Source organism: Spermophilus citellus (assembly GCF_964194105.1).
Source record: "Spermophilus citellus genome assembly, chromosome: 2".
NCBI classification, from domain to species: Eukaryota; Metazoa; Chordata; class Mammalia; order Rodentia; family Sciuridae; genus Spermophilus; species Spermophilus citellus.
Window position 1 is genome coordinate 159,031,257 of NC_138183.1, and position 21,706 is coordinate 159,052,962.

General features: G+C 35.5%; 1 protein-coding gene across 1 annotated transcript in view; it reads right to left on the bottom strand.

The window, feature by feature from the left end:
* The window catches only part of HOATZ (HOATZ cilia and flagella associated protein), a gene marked incomplete at both ends in the record, with an annotated part of 36,582 nt that overhangs the window by 1,742 nt on the left and 13,134 nt on the right, over positions 1-21,706 (bottom strand). The window contains 2 exons of the mRNA XM_081280299.1: positions 1,088-1,140; positions 1,737-1,796. Of these exons, the coding sequence (XP_081136425.1) occupies positions 1,088-1,140; positions 1,737-1,796 (113 nt within the window). The remainder of the gene's footprint in view (positions 1-1,087; positions 1,141-1,736; positions 1,797-21,706) is intronic.

Below are 21,706 nucleotides of genomic sequence, written 5' to 3' on the forward strand. Positions count from 1 at the left end.
CAGGCTTAGCCGGGTGATTAAAAGATTTTTTAAAAATGTGTAGACATATTTATTCTTCTTCAAGGCTATTATGTTGATAACAGTAAAGGGAGTCAGCCTCAAGATCAGTAAGGTAAGAATCACAACTCTTTCTTTTTTTTTTTTACTTTGAAAATTAGTTATCTGTATTGTTTAACACCAATAACTATATGGTGGGATTCAAAGGTGTAAACCTAACATTATGTACTTTACACTAAACTTAGGAGCTGTTGAAAAATTTTCTTCAGTCTTATTACTATTTCAGTCATAAACTATTTTTCTATACTATGGCTACATTACAACACCTTTCATATAAGAGTGGTAGTCAGGTCCCAGTAAATCAAATCCCTCTCTAGTCTTGACAAGATTCTGCCTTCCCATAGGCAAAAGAGAAAAAAGATTAAGCCAGCTTTTCTCCCCTGAATATAATATGAAAAATAAATATTTCTTTTAACGTTGAGTTAGCCACATTGGTTTTCAGTCCTAATACAAATATGGAGATTTAAAAAAATTAGGGGTGCTATAATGATTAACTGATAGCTGATTTCCTTCAAACTCCTCTAGAACATGTTCCCAATCCCATTCTAACATTTCTTCAGGGATAAAGTTATTAACCATCACTGAGAAGTTAAAGTCTTTTCTATATGAACTTAGTTTTAGCAACTTAAACAGGAGACTGGTGGGATTAGAGCTGGCTATCTAAAATCTGCTGATACACTAAAGATGGCAGGGTGAGTGGGGTAGGGGCAGGTGGAGTTGGGAGAGCATGGTGGTAGGTGAACTCAACAGTCCAGGATGAGAAGGAAAGGACAGAGAGTATGCCCAGAGAATGCAATCTGCTTTCCAGTTAGCACAAACTTATCCTTCCATGTTCCACAACTATACAAGTGGGCACAAAGGCTTTAATATCTACAAGGAGAAGAAAGTTTATTCAGGGAAAGAAAACCCTAACATAGTGTGGTGGGTTTTTAGAAGATGTTAAGGTAGGGGACAAAGTAAGAAAAAAGAAGTGCTTCTCTAGACCATAAGTAAAAAGATGAGAATATTTTTTTGCCAGAAGTAAACTTACTTTGCTTTGTGTTCTTTGGGCTTGGGTTTATAAGGAAGGGAAATCAGTTCTTTCTAAAACAAAACAAAAATCAGAAAGAAAAATTTTATTTTTTGCACTGACCAAAATATACTCAACTTGAAAAGAACCTAAGGTAAAAATAATCACAGAGTTCATAAAGATAAGCTTCTAAAATCTGGAAAATATCAGGTCAGAAATGTTCCATATACAGGAATTTGAGGTTGATTAAGTAGTGTGTGTTTGTGCCTCTGTAAGTTTATAGTGTATCATTATTATTTTTATAAAGCTTGTTATCATTTAGCATTTATTTTTTATGATCTAGGAAAGATCAATTATTGTAAACAAATATTAGCACTGGCATAGCCTATGTCAATATTGTATAGCATCATAATATGTGAACAGAAGATTCCACTGATAATAACATCTCATTTCTTATGCCAGGGGAGTTACAAACTCTGGAGATAACTTTGGTTTATTAAGGATTGCCAGATTATTTAATTTCTATCTCTATATCCTGCTTCTCTCCAATATACAGAAGGCTCTAGACCACAGGCATCTAGATTCAAGGGATCCATTACAAGTCCTCTGAAAACTTGCTGCAGCTCATCCTACAGATAGATTTATTTGAATGCTTCACTCTCAGTCTTACCGTGATCCTTTCTTCTCTTTGTTTTCTTAAGAGTTGGAGAATCTCATCTCTTTTTTTAGCCTATTTAAAAGCGGGGAAAACATGGTAAGTCTTTCAATAAAGCCTTGTGCCTGAGGACAGTGGAATTCTTCCCCCCTTTTTTTCCTGGTATTGGCAAAACTTTAAAATGCTTTTTCCCATAATAGATTTCTATTTTTTTTTCATTTGTAGCGCAATCCAGTTTTTATTCCAGAGGATTTTGCTTTATGAAATAACTTGGGTTTGTTCTTAAATGGAGGCTTTTTTCTACACATGTTAACTAACTTTTATTAATACCTTGCTATACAAACTACACTAAGAACTTTATAGACATATCATTATTTTCTTCTAACAATTCAGAAATTTGATACTACTGTTACTCCAATTTACAGGTGAGGAAAGTAAAGTGAAGGAAGGTTAAACAACTTATCCCAGCTATTAAATGGCAGACTGGATTTGATTGCAGCCCATCTGACAATGTCTAAGCTATTGACCACCAGGCTAAATTGCCACTAACTGGCAGCAAGATAATGGGATCGACAAACTCAAAACAGTATGCCATGACCTAAGTCTACAGTAAAGATGGGGAATAAAATCTTCCAAATTATGCTATGTCCAAGTACAAATGTACCACAATGAATCCCCTCATATATATCTAGATATAACACACTAATTAAAATAATAATAATAATAATATTAATAATAATGATAGTGATAATAATAATAACAGAAAATCAGCAGAACAAGCAGATTGAAGGGGAGGGAGGATGGAAGAGAAAGGGAAGATACTGGGGAATGAGTTTGATCAATTATGTCATATGCATGGATGAATATGGCATAATGAATCCATGGTTATGTATAACTATAATGTATCAATTAAAAAAACAAAAACAAAACTTCTGCCAACCTGTTTAGATAAAAGAAAAACAGGTTCTTAGTTGCTTGTATCTGGGAACAAAGCCTTATTCTACGATCTCTCCTTTTCCTGTGTTAGTTGTCAAGAAGTGCACATCTGCCAGTAAGTTTTTCTAAGTGTAAAAGTCAAAGTTAGTGCAGGTATGAAGATTTGTTAACATATAAACTATAAAACAGGCAAATATAGGTAAAATGAAATACAGTTCAGATCAAGGCTAGAAGAAATAAGAATAAGGTACAGATTTGTAATAGGCAGGGAAAAATTTTAAGTCATATATTCATCCAAATTTATTGAGTGCTGAGCTGTTTTCCTATGACTGCTTTAGCAAAGTAAGAGTGGCTTAAACAACAGTTGTTGGGCTGGAGCTGGGGCTCAGCGGTAGAGAGCTTGCCTTGCACATGAGAGACCCTGGGTTTGATCCTCAGCACCACATAAAAATAAATAAGTGAAATAAAGGTATTGTGTCTAACTACAACTAAAAAATAAATATTAAAAAAATTGTTGTCTCACAGTACTGGAGGATGTGCAGAGCAATGTTCTCTCTGAAACCTAGGGGGTTTATTTTATTTTTTTGTAGTTGCTGGCAGTTGCTGGCCACCTGTGATATTCCTTGGTTTGCATAATTCCAAGTGTGCCTTCTTCTTTGTGTCTCTGTCTTCACATGGCCATCTTCTTATGAGGACTCCAGTCATACAGAGTAGGAGCCCACCCTATTCCAGGGGAAGCCATGTGGCCCCCTACACCAATATCATCTCATCTTAACTAATTTAATCTGCAACAACTCTACTTCCAAATTAGGTCACAATTCTGAGGTACTGAAGGTTAGAATTTCAATATATCTTTTGGGGGAGGATATATTTCCACCCATGATAAGCACCTCTGATGTGACATTTCCAAGCTGTGGGCAAATGAAACACAATTCCTGTCTGTAAGGTGTCTTCAGACTTGTGGAGAAAAAGATAATGGTTTCAAATGCTCCATGATGAGGTTAGTGTAGGGTGCAATCAAAGAAATGATAATCAGGAACCTTTCATTCAGACTAGATTGTGTAAGGATTGGGAGTAGAGACAAGGAAAAGATGCCCCAGAGGTGATGTCCATTCTTCAACATGAATATAGTAACTGCCAGATGTTGTTGGAAAGATAGGGAAGAAACCTCTTCAGACAGAGGAAAGCATGTGTGTGTGTGTGTGTGTGTGTGTGTGTGTGTGTGTGTACACACACACACACAAAGCCTGACAAGCTGCTGCATTGCTAATTCCTCAATGTGATTCCCCTAGTGCTGAAGGCTAAACTAAAAAGAAGCTAGAAACATCAGGAAAGATCCACTGAGAGACAGGAGAGGAAGGGCATAGGGCTTTGCCTCATTCTGTTCAAGTTGTATGGATCTTACCTTTTATGAGCCTACCAAATTTTAATTTTATTTATTTTGGGAGACAATTTCTACCTTCTACTTAAATTCTAGGCATCATATACCACAGTTACTGAAGGAAAAAATTAAGAGTACTTTTTTTTTTTTAAAGAGAGAGTGAGAGAGGAGAGAGAGAGAGAGAATGTTTAATATTTATTTTTTAGTTCTCGGCAGACACAACATCTTTGTTGGTATGTGGTGCTGAGGATCGAACGTGGGCCGCACACATTCCAGGCGAGCGCGCTACCGCTTGAGCCACATCCCCAGCCCTAAGAGTACTTTTTGAAAACTAAGTTTCACAATACTTGTCGAGACTGAATAATGTCTACCAATAAAGATATTTTCATTGTAGGTATTTAATATTAGTTTCTTTTCTAATTTTTCCATTACAAGTGTACTCAATTGGAATTAATTGCTTCCATATTATGATTACATGGCACTTTGGCTCTTGGTTATGGTATCCATCTTACTCTTCTTGCTTTATTTCTTAGTTGCTACATGTTTCTTTCAGAATCTTACTCATCTTTTTATCTTTCCTTAGAGCTCAGCAATGCCTAGTCTATGATGTATAATGAATTTTTTTTTAATTGAGTTGAGTCATGAAGTATGAAGGGAACATTGTACTAATACATAATTATTAGTCAAGTAAAGAAAAGTTTTAGGAAATGAAATTAAATAGTTAGGTAAGTTTAGTTCTTAAAGACTTCCATGAACACAAACATGGTTATTGTCTGTGTAACTACTGGGAAGAATAAGCAAATTATATTTTCTGTATATTTATATAAAAAATATACTATATATAAGTATATATAGAAAGTATGTATATATATATATATATATATATAGTTCTAATATAAAGAAAAAATATTTAGTCTCAAGATTCAAAAATAAAAGTAGAATAAAAAATATATTCATTCATTTTCCCCTTTGACTTCAGGCCCTTTTTTATTACAATCCGTTTTTCTAGAATATAATGCTAGAACAAAGATTTCAAATATGATTGATTTCTGCTTCCTGGACATGTTTCCTGGGAATGAATAACAAAACTACAGTAAACAATTGTGTCACCTGAACAAAGATGTGGATTAGTCTAAGAAATCTCTATCAGAAAAGCCAAATACCAGTCAATGTTAAGAGAAAATTCTTACAATTTACATTGTTAGTAGGGGCAAATAATTTACCTGTTAATTTCATCATAACAAAAGAATTATCATTTCTAATCATGGTTGTTTTGATTGATTTCATTAATGGAAGTTTCTATTTATAAGACATTTTGATCATTTAATCCTTAAAATAATAATCTAAAGGAATCACAATGTGTATTTATTAATATTTGATATTTACTTATATTTATACATTTTATTTATATTATCTGTATTTATACTATTTCTGAAAAAATAAATTATGGAATAGAATTGATCCCAGAAGATTAGGATAATATATACATTTAATGTCTTATAGATGGTTAATGAATTTTTGTGTCACTTCAAGAGTTAGATTACTTAATTCTCTCTTTTTAGGTTTTCAGAGTCAAATAATATAAGTGGCCACATGAATTAGTGAGGTCAAATACATTTGGGTTTGGATTCCAATTCTGTTGTGTGATTAATGATAAATACTATCTTAACTATACCTCCTGGCTCCTCCTTTTCTCTCTCTAACTGTAATCACTAATTTCTAGGTTGGAGGTTTATGATCTTGGGTAAATCAGAGAACCACTTTTCTGAGTCTTGTATTTATCCTTTACGAGGAATGTTGTGAATATTGGAAATAATACAAACTTGCTTAATATGATGCATGGTAGCTATTTTAACTTTATTATAACAAGAGAAATTTTTTCTTTAATTCACTCAAAATTTTGAAATGAGTGAGAAAAAAAAGACTATGGATTATCCACCATCTGTGTACAGGCATGGAGGAATTCTGACCTGTGGTTAGTTGGTAAATATAGTTAAAGAGAGGAAAGGAAAACCAAGGAGGGATATCTAAGATACTATTTGCTGTTAAAAATGCAATGCAAATTTCTCTGTCTGAAATTTCTTCAATGTATTGTAAGCTTTCTCTCCATTTAATCTTCAGTTATTAAAAAAATAAGCTTTGAATAAACACCAGACTTAAAAGCAAGGTCCTTTCTTCTTAAGCCTTGTTTCTCATATGAAAATTACATTTCTTCCTTGGGTTATGATTGAAATTTTGTGACTTAAACATTCATCAAAAATAACATGAGGCACTGTTTATTTCTGTAATTACATACCTATTTATTTTTTTTAGAAATACACATGAGAGTTTGTCAGAGTTGACAAATAAAGGCCATCTCTCCATAGACAGAGAGAGGCCCCTATCTGTATTACAAAATAAGTCTTCTATTGTCCACCATAGTATGAAAACTGAATTATTGAATTTAATTTTAAGGATGTCTTAAAGGAGTATTGAGTTGATTCCAAAACTGGCTTTTACTTAGTTGCCTGGCAGTCATCCCAACACACAGAGAATCAAGAAGCTCTTGAAACCAGTATGATATAGCAGTATGGCACTTTGGCTATGCGTCAGATAGACCCAGGCTCAAACTTTGTCTGTGGTATTTTAGCTGTGTGACCTGGAATAGGCCACTTAGATGTTTCACTTTCAGATTCCTCATCTGTTAAATGAGAGTAATCAGTAACTTCAAAGGTTGATATGGAGATTAACAAAGAATATAAGCAAAGTACTTACAATGTACACAATATGTAATTAGTTCTCAAAACATTATTATTATATGATAAGCAGAACATGTTCTTGAGAGGGGAAAAGAAGAAGAAAATAGACTAAAAAGTATTGGAGGAATTACTTCAATCCAAATGGGAATATTAAAAATCTAAAAATCTTTCCATTGAATATAAATACAATATATGGTAATGGTACAAACATTAGACAATGTGGGGAAAAGTACATAAAGGAACTAATATTTGCACAAATCTATTTCTAAATATAAAATCTTAACATTAGCTTTAAATGAAAAGCATGTAAAAATTTCAGAATTATATTTTTAATCTGCATATTTTTATTGGTACATTATATATGTATCTAATGATAGAATTTGTTTACATATTTGTACATGCACACAATATAACAATATAATTTGGCCAATATCATTCCCTAGTACTCCCCTTTCTCTCCCCTTATCTATCCCCACTGGTCCCTTTCTTTTCCTGATCTCCCTTCAATTTTCATGAGATCTCCACACCTTTCTTTTCCTTTACCTCTCTAGCTTCCACATATGAAAGAAAACCCTTGACCTTCTGAGTTTGCCTTATTTGTTTAATGTAATGTTCTCAAGTTCCATCTATTTTCCTGCAAATGACATAATTTCATTTTTCTTTGCGACTGACTATAATTCCATTGTATATATATACACAATTGTGGACTATAACTCCACATTTTCCTTATCCATTCATCTGCTCATGGACATCCAGGCTGGTTCTAAAGTTTGACTGTTATGAAATGTACTCCTATAAACATGGGTATGCATGTATCGCTGTAGTATTATGACTTTAGTTTTTTAGGATACTTAGCAGTGATATAGCTGGGTCATATGGTTGTTCTAGTCTTTTGAGGAACCTCCATACTGACTTCCATAGTGTTTGTACTAATTTACAATTCCACCAACAGTGTAAAAGTGTTCCTTTTCCTCCACATCCTCTCCAGCATTTATTATTGTGTTCTTGCTGACTGCCAGTCTGACCAGTGTGAGATACAATCTCTGTGTAGTTTTGATTTGCATTTTCCTAATTGTAAATGATATTGAACATTTTTCATATATTTGTTGGCCATTTGTATTTCTTCTTTTGAGAAGTGTCTGTTTAATTTGTTTGCCCATTTATTAATAGGGTTATTTGCGTTTATTGGTGTTAAGTTTTGAGTTCTTTTTATAGTGTAGATATTAATAATTCATCAGAAAAATAGCTAGTAAATATTTTTTTCCCATTCTGTAGATTCTCTCTTTACCTTATTGTTTTCTTTGCTGTGTAGAAGCTTTTTATTTTGATGCCATCCCATTTATTAACTCTTGGCATTATTTCCTGAGCTTTAGGGGTACTTTTGAGAAAGTAATTGCCTGTGCCTATATGCTGTAGTGTTGACCCTGTGTTTTCTTCTAGGAACTGCATAGTATCTGAGTATCTGGTCCAATTCCTAAATCTTTGATTTATTTTGAGTTGATATTTTTGTGCAGGGTGAGAGATAAGGGTCTAGTCTCATTCTTTCACATATGGATAACCAGTTTTCCCAGCTCCATTTTTTAAAAAGGTTGTCTTTTCTCCAGTGTATGTTTTTGGCAGCTTTGTCAAGGATCAAATAACTGGGAATGTGTGGGTTTGTCTCTGAGTTTTCTATTCTGTACCATTGTTCTGTGTGTCTGTTTTTATGCCAGTACCATGCGCTTTTTGTTACCATTGCTCTGTAGTGTAATTTGAAGTTAGGTATTGTTATGCCTCCAGTATTGCTTTTTTTTGGTTTAGAATTGCTTTGGCTATTATGGGTCTTTTATTCTTCAAAATGAATTTTAGGACTGTTCTTCTAGTTCTGTGAAGAATGTTATTGGTATTTTGATGGGAACTGCATTAAATCTTTATATTGCTTTTGGTAGTATGGCCATTTTAACAATATTAATTCTGCCTATTCATGAACATGGGAGGTCTTTCTATTTTCTGAGAACTTCGTCAATTTCTTTTAGCATTCTATGGTTTTAATTGTAGAGGTCTGTCACCTCCTTGGTTATAAGGAGTTCTAAGAAGAAAGTTTATAGCTATAAGTGCCTACATTGGGATTTAGAAAGATCCCAAATAAATAGCCCAAAGATACATCTGAAGGTTCTTGAAAAAGAAGAACAAACCAATTCCAAAACCAAAACCAGTAGAAGGAAAAAAACAATATCAGAGCCCAAATTAATAAAATTGATTTGAGGTGTTTTTTTTTTTTTTTTTTTTTTTGCTAGGAAGTTGTTACATTTTTTTTTCAGTACTGGGGATTGAACTCAGGGGCATTCAACCACTAAGCCAACTCACAGCCCTATTTTGTATTTTATTTAGAGACAGGATCTCACTGAGTTGCCTAGTGCCTTGCCATTGCTGAGGCTGGCTTTGAACTCATGATTCTTCTACCTCAGCCTCCCGAGCTGCTGGGATTACAGACATGCCCAGCTAAAGTATTAATTTTTGTATATTGTTTTTTTAACCTCCTGCTATATTTATTAGCTCTAGAAGTCTTCTGGTGCAACTTTTTAGATTGCGTAAGTATGGGATTCTATTGTTTGCAAACAGTGATAATTTGACTTCTTTTCCTATTTTTATCCCTTTTATTTCTTTCTCTTGCCTAATTGCTTTGGCTAGAATTTCCAGTGCTGTATTAAATAGGAGTGGTAAGAGTGGACATCCTTGTCTTGTTCCAGATTTTAAAGGAAATGCTTTCAGTTTTTCTCCATTCATTATGAGACTGGCTTTGGGGTTTTTATAGACAGCCTTTATAATGTTGAGGTAGATCCCTTCTATCTCTAGTTCCTTCAGTATTTTTATCACGAATGGATGATAAATTTTGTCAAAGGCTTTCTCCGCATCTATTGAGATGGCTAAGTGATTTTTGTCCTTAATTCTAGTTATGAATTACATTTATTGATTTGTGTATGGTAAACCATCCTTGCTTCTCTATGGATAAAACCAACTTGGACATGATGTATAATCTTCTTTATATATTGTTGAATATGATTTGCTAATATTTTACCAAGGATTTTTGCATCTAAGTTCATCAGGAATATCAGTCTATAGTTTTCTTTCCTTGATATGTTCTTATCTTGTTTTGGTATGAATGTGATACTGGCTTCATAGAATGAATTTGAAAGTGTTCTATCCTGTTCTATTTCATGAGATAATTTGAGGGGCATTGGTATTAGTTCTTCTTTAAAGGTCTGATAGAATTCAGCTGAGATTCCATTTAGGCTTTTATTTGTAGGAAAGCTTTTTATTATTGCTTCCATCTCATTACCAGTTATTGATCTGTTTAGGTTTTCTATGTCCTCTTGATTCAATTTTGGCAGGTCATATGCATCCAGAATGTGTCCATTTCTTCTATGTGTTCCAATTTATTGGAGTGTAAGTTTTCAAAATAGTCCCTAAAGATCCTCTGGATTTCTGTGATGTCTGTCGTGATTTCTACTTTTTTTATCTCTAATTTTATTAATTTGGATCTTCTTTTTCTTTTGGTTAGTTTGGTTAAAGGGCTATCAATCTTGTTTATCTTTTCAAAGAACCAACTCTTTGCCAATTCTTTGTTGTTTTTTATTCTCAATTTTATTAATTTGGGCTCTGATATTGTTTCCTTCCTTCTACTGGTTTTGGAATTGTTTGTTCTTCTTTTTCAAGAACCTTCAGATGTATCTTCAGGTTATTTATTTGGGATCTTTCTGTAAATCCCAATGTAGGCACTTATTGCTGTAAACTATCTTCTTAGAACTGCCTTCATAGTGTCCCAGAGGTTTTGGTATGTTGAATCATTATTCTCATTTGATTCTAAGAATTTTTAAATTTCTCCTGATTTCTTCTATTACTGATTCATTATTCAAAAATGTATTGTTCAATCTCCATAATTCTTACTTCATTCAGTTGTCTTTCTGTTTTTTCTTGGAATTCATTAATAATTTTTATAATCTTTCTTTTGAATTCTTTATATTTCATCCACTTCAATATCTTTGAGGGTTAGTTGCTGGTGAATTGTGAACTTTAGGAGGTGTTGTGTTATGCCGCAGTCTTGGCTGGGCACAGAATCAGGAGCCAGTCAAGCAGGAACAAAACTTTATTTTGAAAAAGCCGCCGCAGGCAAGCCAAACCCGGTCCTCCCACGCGGGCGTCTGCCGGAACCGCGCGCCTCCCGGAGCCAGGGTCCCGGACCTTCCCCGGAATTTCCTCCTACTATCTTTCCCCAACCAATGGGAACTCTCCCGCAGTCCGGTAACTAGAGTCCTGTAGCAAGCCAAGGTGAACAGCAGGAGCCCAATTTGCATATGAATGTAAATCTTAGCATAATAATACCTCAGTGGCTAGTTGGCGTCACTTTACAACCAAAGGTGCCATTTATATTTTGTTTGTGGCTCCTAGCATCTGCCCCCTTCTGTTTAATTAAGCAACAAGCAATGTGGCTATGGACCGTGCCTGGTAGGTTGTCCAATTTAACATATGGTTCTTACCCGTCATGGGAGAACTGACCTTTAGGCGTCAGCTTCCTGTCTTAGGTTGAATCCATTGTAATCAGATCAACCCGTCACTGACTACCGGTCCAGCATTCAGCCATGCTTGTGGATAGGCCTATGCACCAGTGGGGGGGGTGAGGTTCTTGCCTCACCTCTGTTGGCCCCCAAATTTTGCCTTGGTGCCAGTGGGGGGGTGAGGTTCTTTGCCTCACCTCTGTTGGCCCCCAAATTTTAGACCATCACTAGTAGAAGGGAGGAGGATACAGAAATGCCACGACATTAAGCCAATTGATGGCTCCTTGGAAAAATTGCGTCACTGGTGACACCATCAGCAAAGATATGCCAGTATTACCACAATAAACATGGGGTGAGCTGGCAAGGAAATTGCATCACTGGTGACACCATCAGCAAAGATATGCCAGCAGTACCACAATTCGGTGCACCAGATGATATTTCACAATGTATGCAACTGATATATAGTCCAGGCAAGTTCTGGAAGCAGTTCAAATTGGAGGAGTCTATCAATGTGTCCATTTCCTCCCAAAGTAAATCAAGTCCTTGATAGCATTACTTGTTGAGTTATATTCATTGATGCATCAGTTTATACAGTTTACTGTGATTGCTATCATAGAAGCTGTAGTTTGGTTTTATCTTAGTCTTCACCGGCACTGGGATGGAGATGGGAATTCTGGCAATGATGTTAAAGAGACATTATCCTGAACAGAATTATTAAATATAATAAAAAGGAAAGGTGAAAGTAAACAAACAGATCTGTTAAACTCCTTTAAAAACAATCCTTAACAGCTGTTTACCAAATTTAAATTAGCAAACAAACAGATCTGTTAACCATCTTTAAAAACAATCATTAACAGCTGTTCACCTAATTTAAATTAAACCATATAAATCACGTGAATAAAGAAAAAATTTGGATCCATTTTTTCATGAGCGCTCCTCATATAAGAAATATGGACATACATACATACAGACATACAACACAAAACAGAAGTGTGCACACAACATACAACACATAAGACAATAGTAAATAAAGGCCTTGTAACTATACCTAGGTGAAATCTCCATTGCAATGTTTAAAAACTCCACAGTCAAAAAATAAAACACAGTCAAAAAATAAAACTGATCAGAAAAACATTAACCTAGGTTTGTATGAGCTCAAAAAATAAATAAATAAATAAAATAAAATAAAATAGAACTTTATGGTGTGGGAAAAATGCAATAATAAAATAGATATTGAAAAAAAAAAAAAAAAAAACACCTTGGTTAATCACTGCCGCAGATGTAAGAATAGCCAAGCTGGAGCTCTGGATGTCAGCTGTTATGAATTTGAGTCAAATCATCTTCTTTTTCTGTAGAAATTGTTTTAGTTAATCTCTCTGGAATCCAAATCGGTTGCTGTTCATCCTGTGGGAAAACACAGACAGCACCCCGATTCCATACTATGACTGGATCGGGGCCTTTCCATTGTCCTGTTAGAATATCTTTCCAAAGTACCTTAGGCTTATGTACATTTTTGGGGTACAAGTGTCTTTCCGCAGCACTAAGTCCCGATGAATCTAAATTTAAAAAGTTTAGAGTAAAAAGGGTTATTTTAAGTTTATCTTTGGGGGATATATACCCCTTTCCAATTCCCTCCTTTTGTTTTAATAAGTACATTTTAATAGTTTGATGAGCTCTTTCAACTATGCCTTGTCCTTGTGGATTGTATGGAATTCCTGTTATGTGAGTAATACCAAATGATGAGCAAAATTGTTTAAAAGAGGTGGAAGTATAACCAGGGCCGTTGTCCGTTTTTAACTGTTTTGGAACACCCACAGTGGCAAAATTTTGTAAGCAATGAGCTATAACATCTTTAGTTTTTTCTCCGGCATGAAGGGAGCCCATCAAAAATCCGGAAGAGGTATCAACTGTAACATGTAAATATTTTAATTTTCCAAATTCTGGCAAGTGTGTGACGTCCATCTGCCAAATATGGTTAGGTATCAGTCCTCTAGGATTGACTCCAAGATTAACTTGTGGTAAAAATGTCACACAATTTTGACATTGTTTTATTATATGTCTGGCTTGTTCTTTAGTTATTTTAAAACGTTTTTGTAAAGTATTAGCATTGACATGGAACCTTTTATGAAAATTTATAGCTTCTTCTATTGTAGAGAAAATATGTATGTCATGTGTAGATTTATCTGCTAGTTCATTGCCCATACTAAGGGCTCCAGGCAATCCTGTATGTGCCCTGATATGACCTATAAAGAATGGATCTTTTCGGTCCCAGATTAGACTTTGTATAGCAGAAAACAAAGAGAAAACAGTAGAAGAAGGTGAAATCCTACCAGCATCTTCAAGGGATATTATAGCATTAACTACATACTGACTATCAGAAAATAAATTAAATACAGAATCTTTAAACATCATAAAAGCTTGTAATACTGCATTAAGCTCTACCTTTTGAGCTGATTGTTTGGGAACTAAAAATGTAAAAGTTTGATCAGGAGTAACTACTGCTGCTGTACCATTGTTTGACCCATCAGTGAATATATTTGGAGCATTTATGATAGGGGTTTTTCTTGTCATTTTTGGAAAAACTACAGGATGCTTAGACCAAAAAGACAACAAAGGATTAGATGGTAAGTGATTATCAAATGAAACACTAGTTTTACACATGATTATTGCCCAAGTATTTAACTCATTAGCTAACTCATCAATTTGATCCATAGTATATGGAGTGATAATTTTATTGGGAGAAATCCCAAATACTCCCTTAGCTGCTTTTATTCCTTTGAGTATTAATTGTCCTACAGCCTCAGGATATCTAGTAAGAATAGTGTTAGGAGAATAAGATAAATGTATCCACAATAATGGACCTTCCTGCCAAAATACTCCTGTAGGAATATTTTTTGTTGGTAGTACAATAAATAATAAAGGCAAACTTATATCAATTCTATCCAAATGCATATTTTCCATATACGTTTCAATGATTTTTAATGTTTTTCTTGCTTCAGGCGTTAACATGCGGGGTGAATTTGGATCTGATGGACCTTTTAGAATATCAAATAAAGGTCCTAACTCTCCTGTTGGTATGCCTAGATAAGGCCTTATCCAATTTATGTCTCCCAATAACTTTTGAAAGTCATTAAGTGATTTGAGTTGATCTACTCGTATTTGAATTTTTGGTGGACGGACCATGGTTGAGGATAATAGAACTCCTAAATAATTAATTGGAAGATTTAATTGTACTTTATCTATTGCTATCTCTAGATTATAATTTTTCAATAAGTTTGTAAGTGTGGCATAACATTCTAGTAATGTGTTTTTATCTTTATGTGCCAATAACACATCATCCATATAGTGAAATATTTGTAGTTCAGGATTTTGGTTTCTAAGTGGCTGGATTGCTTTATTAACATAAATTTGACACATAGTTGGGCTGTTAGCCATCCCTTGAGGGAGTACTTTCCATTCATATCTCTGATCAGGACCTTCATGATTCAGTGCAGGGATAGTAAATGCAAAATGTGGACTATCCTCGGGATGAATTGGAATTGAAAAGAAACAATCTTTAATATCTATAGCTAAAACATGCCAGGTTTTTGGTAAAGCAGACAATTGAGGAATCCCTGATTGAGCAGGTCCCATAATAACCATCTCATTATTAATGGCTCTTAAATCTTGTAATAATCTCCATTTACCAGATTTCTTTTTAATGACAAAAATGGGAGTATTATGGGGAGATACGGAAGGTTGTATATGTCCTTCCGCTAATTGTTGTCTGACCAAGTCATGGGCTACTTGTATCTTTTCTTTAGTCAGGGGCCACTGAGGAACCCACACTGGTCTTTCTGATTTCCAAGTAATTTTGATTGTCTCAGTGGCCCTTTCTGAAAACCCAATTCGTGTCTATTTATTTCTTGATCTATTTGAATAGGTGCTGTTATACCTTGTTCTTGTTCTCTTAATCTTTTTTCTTTCCTAAAGCCTTGTTTAGCCCTAGTAGTGGGCGCATTAGGATTGATGTTATTTGTTAATGTCAATCCTAATTGATCTAGGACATCTCGTCCCCATAAATTTACGGGAAGATGATCCAATACATAGGGCTGTATAGTTCCTTCACATCCTTCAGGATCCCTCCAATCTAATACCATAGCACTTCTATGGGGATTAGTCGCCACTCCTAGGCCTCGAAGCGTTTGAGTGGCTTATTGTAATGGCCAATGTTTTGGCCATTCTTGACGAGAGATGACACTAAGGTCAGCTCCTGTGTCCAGCAGCCCATTAAAGTTATGTCCTTGTATATTTAATTTTAGCATTGGGCGAGAATCTAAATTCAAAGACAGCATAGCCCAATCTACACCTGTGGAGCCTAATCCCTTGGAACCTCTTTCTACATTACGACTGGAAAATTTATCATGCAGGCTGGGTATTATTAATAACTGTGCTATTCTATCTCCTGGTGAAATTACTGATATACCTCTTGGAGAACTAGCTATAATTTTTATTTCACCCTCATAATCGGGATCAATTACCCCAGGACTTATCGTAAGTCCTTTTAGTGTAGAAGAACTGCGTCCCAATAATAAGCCTACTGTTCCCTGGGGAAGAGGTCCTTTTACTCCTGTGGGAATGATTTGAACTCCCATCTCTGGAGTTAGTACTGCTCTGGCAGAGGAGCAGATGTCCAGCCCTGCGCTCCCTCTAGTTTGTCTGATGAGGGATTTAATGGATAATGCGTCCTGGGCACTACCTTGATGGTGCTGTTGGGTTCCTCCATTGCCCCATATATTTGTGGTTTTGGGCCCCGGGGCATTGGGCCCTCTAGTCCGTTTTTTGGCAACGGAGCCTGATACCTTTCTCCATGATATCGTGGGTAAACACTTGGTCTTTGTCCGTTTTTTGATAACGGAATACCCTCTATGGTGGTTTGAGAACGGCATTCATTAGCCCAATGTTTCCCTCTATGGCATCGTGGGCAAATACCCGGTATTCTATTCCTTTGATACCCCGCTTTGTTAAACCCTCCTCTTATGGGGCAACTCCTTTTAAAATGTCCTGTTTGATTACAATTATAGCATGTTTTTGGCCTGGCATCTAAAGCCTGTTGTACTGCTGCTAAGACTTGCCCTTGTTCATTAATGTCTCTACATAATTTAATATATGTGTTTAAATCTTCATGTCTCCATGGTCTAATGACCTCTCTGCAGCAACGATTTGCTTGGTCATAAGCCAGTTGTTTTATAAATGGCATTACCTGTTCTGTATTACCAAATATCCTAGAGGCTGACTGAATAAGTCTATCTACAAATTCAGCGTAAGGTTCATTAGTTCCTTGTATTACCTTAGATAATTGACCTTGTAAGTCTCCATGCCCCTGTAAAGTTTTCCATGCCCTAACTGCATCTACAGCAATCTGTGCGTATACGCCAGGGTCATATTCAATTTGCTGTCTTTGACCCTCATAAGGTCCCTTCCCCAAAAGCATTTCTATATTTCTTTGAGGATAACCAGCTTCTGCATTTCGCCTAGCTGTCTCCATGCAAAATTCCTCATTGGCAACTTTCCATAATAAATATTGTCCTCCGTTTAGCACAGATCGACACATGTTAGCCCAATCTGCTGGTGTCATGTCCAAGTTGGTAACAGATTCGACCATGCTTATTGTGAAGGGAGCTTGCGGCCCATAGGTCGTTACAGCCTCCTTTAATTGCTTTATTGTTTTGAAATCTAAAGCACGGTGAATTCGTTGCCCTCCTGCCTGCTCAAGTACAGGGCATGCTAATCTTTGGGGTCCTGCCTCAGAATTCCGTCCATCAACTACGGGAGTTGAGGGCCGCTCAGCGGTAGATGGAGCTGTTGGTTGAGTTACGCCCTCTGGTGATAGAACGGAGTTAGTAGCAACCTCCTGTTGTAATTCTCCACCTGATGGCTGCTTTTCCTCTAAGCTTGGTTTCTTTAAATTTTCCTCTGTCTGACTAGCTTGAGAGACCTTCTCTTTTGCTTGACCTAGCGTTTTTTCTACCATAGTCTGGACCTCTAACAATTTACTTAGCAGTTTTTCGGTTTGTTTTTTACTGGATTCTAATCTACTATAAAGGTAACGTAACCCAATAAGATAGGATAAAACAAAGCCAAAACAGAATGAAACAAAAACGGAACAGACAATGGTTGTATCAATTTTCTCTTTCTCAGGGCCGAATAACTTCAAACCTTGAGCCAACCATTTTTCCCAGTTCGCCTGAGAAAATTCTAGGGCTAGGGAGCTTGAAATGAAAACAAAATAAATCAAAACAAGAACACATTGTTTTTCTAAATGTTCACCCATTCTGTCGCCTTCCCTCAGGGGCGAGCAGTTTTACTCACCTCTAAGTTTCAGGCGTTCCCCGTGCGGGCCGCCAAATGCCGCAGTCTTGGCTGGGCACAGAATCAGGAGCCAGTCAAGCAGGAACAAAACTTTATTTTGAAAAAGCCGCCGCAGGCAAGCCAAACCCGGTCCTCCCACGCGGGCGTCTGCCGGAACCGCGCGCCTCCCGGAGCCAGGGTCCCGGACCTTCCCCGGAATTTCCTCCTACTATCTTTCCCCAACCAATGGGAACTCTCCCGCAGTCCGGTAACTAGAGTCCTGTAGCAAGCCAAGGTGAACAGCAGGAGCCCAATTTGCATATGAATGTAAATCTTAGCATAATAATACCTCAGTGGCTAGTTGGCGTCACTTTACAACCAAAGGTGCCATTTATATTTTGTTTGTGGCTCCTAGCATCGTTATGCTGCTTTTTTAGATTTCTTGTATTCCTGTATTGGGTTTTGTGCATCAGTTGGGATTGATTACTTTTCCATTCTTATGTGTAGGCCTAGGTGTCCTAGAGTGATCCACTCCCTCATAGGACTGTTATCCACAGCCTTTGTGTTAATTATTTGTGTTTTTGATTTAGCAGTGGAGGCCTGTGAGTGGAACCTAAGGACTCACTCCTAGCATTCCTACTTGGTTCCTGGTCATTAGTTTGGATTTTTATCTCCTCTATTCTTTCTACTAAAATATATCTGAAATTTGAGTGTTGTTAATTTGTGTGTGGAGCAAGATGCACTGTCTTCTGGTTGAGTTTCATTCAGTACAAGAGTCTCTACCCTGTGAACTTGTAGTGTCCCTGTATATTCCTAGCACTTCATAGATTATAAGGAATGAAACAGTAGCAACAACCAATGAAAATAATATACAGCATTAAAATAAATACCTATTTTCTACTATGATATCTACAATGTTAATCAACACACACACACACACACACACACACACACACCCCCAAACTAGAAATAGTGGTGTTAGCAATTGTCAACAGCAAAAACAATAAGTAACCATGAACTAGATCTGGCACTGAAGCAAATAGCTGGTGTCAACTATATCATCCACAGCAGTAATAATTAAAACAACATGAATGGTGGGGGCAGGAGTTATATAAACTAATTAGTTTTAAAAGATGGTAAAAATACAGTTAATTAAGAGAAAATAAAATGTAAAAGGAAGGTAGAAGGAAGTTACAATGTTCAAAATGTGGACAGAGAGAATGCAGAAGAGATGTATCAGGTGATACTTATGAGAAAAGAGGAGAAAATGGGGAAAACAAAGTAAAGTGAGAGAGAAAGACAGAACAAGAGAATTGGGCTATTAGTAGGAGAAGAAAGGAGAGTAAGAGATCCAAGAGAAACAAACAAAACAAAATGAAAAGCAAACCAAAACCTCTAACCCTCAAAAGACAAGGCAAGAAAATAACTAAAAAGAATCTTAAGGGGATGGCAAAACAAATTTCTAAGTATTTAAAAATAATACACCTGGGAAAAAGTGAACATGAGAAACAGTGGGCTACACACAAGGTATCTTAATAGTGAAAAGAAGACAGTCAGTTAAAAATAAAGGAATGTATAGAAATAGGAATAAACTTGATAGTGGTGATTACCCTGGCTTGATTGGAACAAGATATGTGTCTTGGGTGGGGACCTGAGCAGAGTGGGTAGGATATGTGAATGGGATCAAACTGAAGACTTTAACCTAAAGATACCTCTGTTTAAACTGTACTTAGTAGATGACAGAAACTATGATTCTTTCTCAATATAATGAAGTTAGAAATAAACAACAGTTAATTTTAAAAAAGACTTCATACTTTGGAAATTAAAAAACATGCTTCCAAATAATTCAAGGGACACATTTGAAATTTGAAATCATTTGAAATCAGAATAGAAATTTAAAAAAACTAAAAAATTGAATAATAATGAAAATACAACACAGTTTATGAGATGTAGCTACATTAGAATTTCAAGGGATAGCTATATCTTTAAATGCATATACCAGAAAAGAGAAAAGGGAAAATTAATAAGTGAAGGAAAAAAGGGAAGGAAATTTGTAGGAAAATATGACTAAATTTGGAGGAAGAAGTAATAAATAATCAGTTATGAATAACAGAAAAAATATGATAGAGAATAAGAAAGTCAAATGTTGTTTTTTTAAAAAAAGACCATTAAAATACATAACACTTTGACTTAACTAATTTTAAAAATACATAAATAATTAGAAATTAAAAGGGTAACAACTTAAGCTATGGCAGTGATTAAAAAGATGATTTAATTGGATTATTTATTTTCTTGGTGCTTAGCTTGTTGAGTTCTTTATATACCCTAAAGATTTGTGCTCTATTTGTTGTGTGAGGGTAAAAATTTGCTCCCAGGTTGTAGGCTCTCTGTTCACCTCACAGATTATTTCTTTTGCTGAGAAAAAACTTTTTAGTTTGAATCCATCCCATTTTTTGATTATTGGTTTTAATTCTTGTGCTATAGAAGTTGGGGCCTAACCCCACGTGAAGAAGATTAGGGCCTACTTTTTCTTCAATTAGACACAGAGTCTCTGGTTTAATTCCTAGATCCTTGATCCATTTTGAGTTAACTTTTGTGCATGGTGAGAGGTAGGGATTCAATTTCATTTTGTTGCATATGGATTTCCAGTTTTCCCAGCACCATTTGTTGAAGATGCTATCATTTCTCCAGTGCATACTTTTGGCACCTTTGTCTAATATAAGATAGCTGTAAATTTGTGGGTTAGTCTCTGTGTCCTCTTTCTGTACCATTGGTCTACCAGCCTATTTTGGTGCCAGTACCATGCTGTTTTTGTTACTACTGCTCTGTAGTATAGTTTAAGGTCTGGTATATCGATACCACCTGTTTCACTCTTCCTGCTTAGAATTGCTTTAGCTATTCTGGGTCTCTTGTTTTTCCAGATGAATTTCATGATTGTTTTCAGCACTAAAAAAGAACAAAATCATGGCATTTGCAGGTAAATGGATGGCGTTAGAGAAGATTATGCTAAGTGAAGTTAGCCAATCCCCAAAAAACAAATGCTGAATGTTTTCTCTGATATAAGGGGGGTGACTTAAAGTGGGATAGGGAGGGAGAGCATGGGAGGAAGATTATTTCTAGATAGGGAAGAGGGGTGGGAGGGAAAGGCAGGGGGAAGGGGAATAGGAAGGATGGTGGAATGTGATGGTCATCATTATACAAAATATATGTATGAAGATTTGAATTTGGTGTCAACATACCTTATATACAAACAGAAAATGAAAAATTGTGGTATATATGTGTGTTAAGAATTATAATGCAAAAAAAGAGTACATGTATAATGGCATAATTTGGCACGAACATACTTTATATACAGAGTTATGAAAAATTGTGCTGTAAGTGGGTAATAATTAGTGTAATGCATTTCACTATTGTCATGTATGTAAAAAATTTAAAAAAAGATAATTTAAAATATTATGAATCCTTTACACCAAAAAATTTGAAAATGTATAGGAAACAAATTTTTTTAGAAAACAATAATTTACCAAACTGGTTCAAATCTACCCAAACACAGAAACAAAATAAATAAGCAAATCAAATCAAGCTTATAGTGCTTGTACAGAGTAGGGCCATCTTTATCATCTCAACTAATTTAATTCACTGTTTAGCTAGTAATTGGGTTTGCCTTATCTAATTGCTATACTAGTCATAATTTCTAATAGTGCTTTGGCTTCAGTAATTTAGCTTCCATAAGAAAGCCTTCTTCAAGGTTTCCAAGAACTATTGCAGAGTTGTGTGGATAGTTGAAGATATTCCTTTCCTAGTTGGTTTTAGAAAGAGTTCTGTTTGAAAACCACTGATTCAGATTCTCAGAATCACTATGGCATATACCTCTTCATCTATACTTGTAGAGAGAGACATTATGGTAAACTGAATTACCTTTTATTTACCTGCAAAGGGTTAATTAACTTTGCTCACATATTTTTGTTCCATATTTTGTTGAAATTACAAAATAGACCTTCAGTGGTAATTTTTCTTTTCACAGGTGGTAACTGAAGATATGATTAAGGGAAAATATTATGAGAC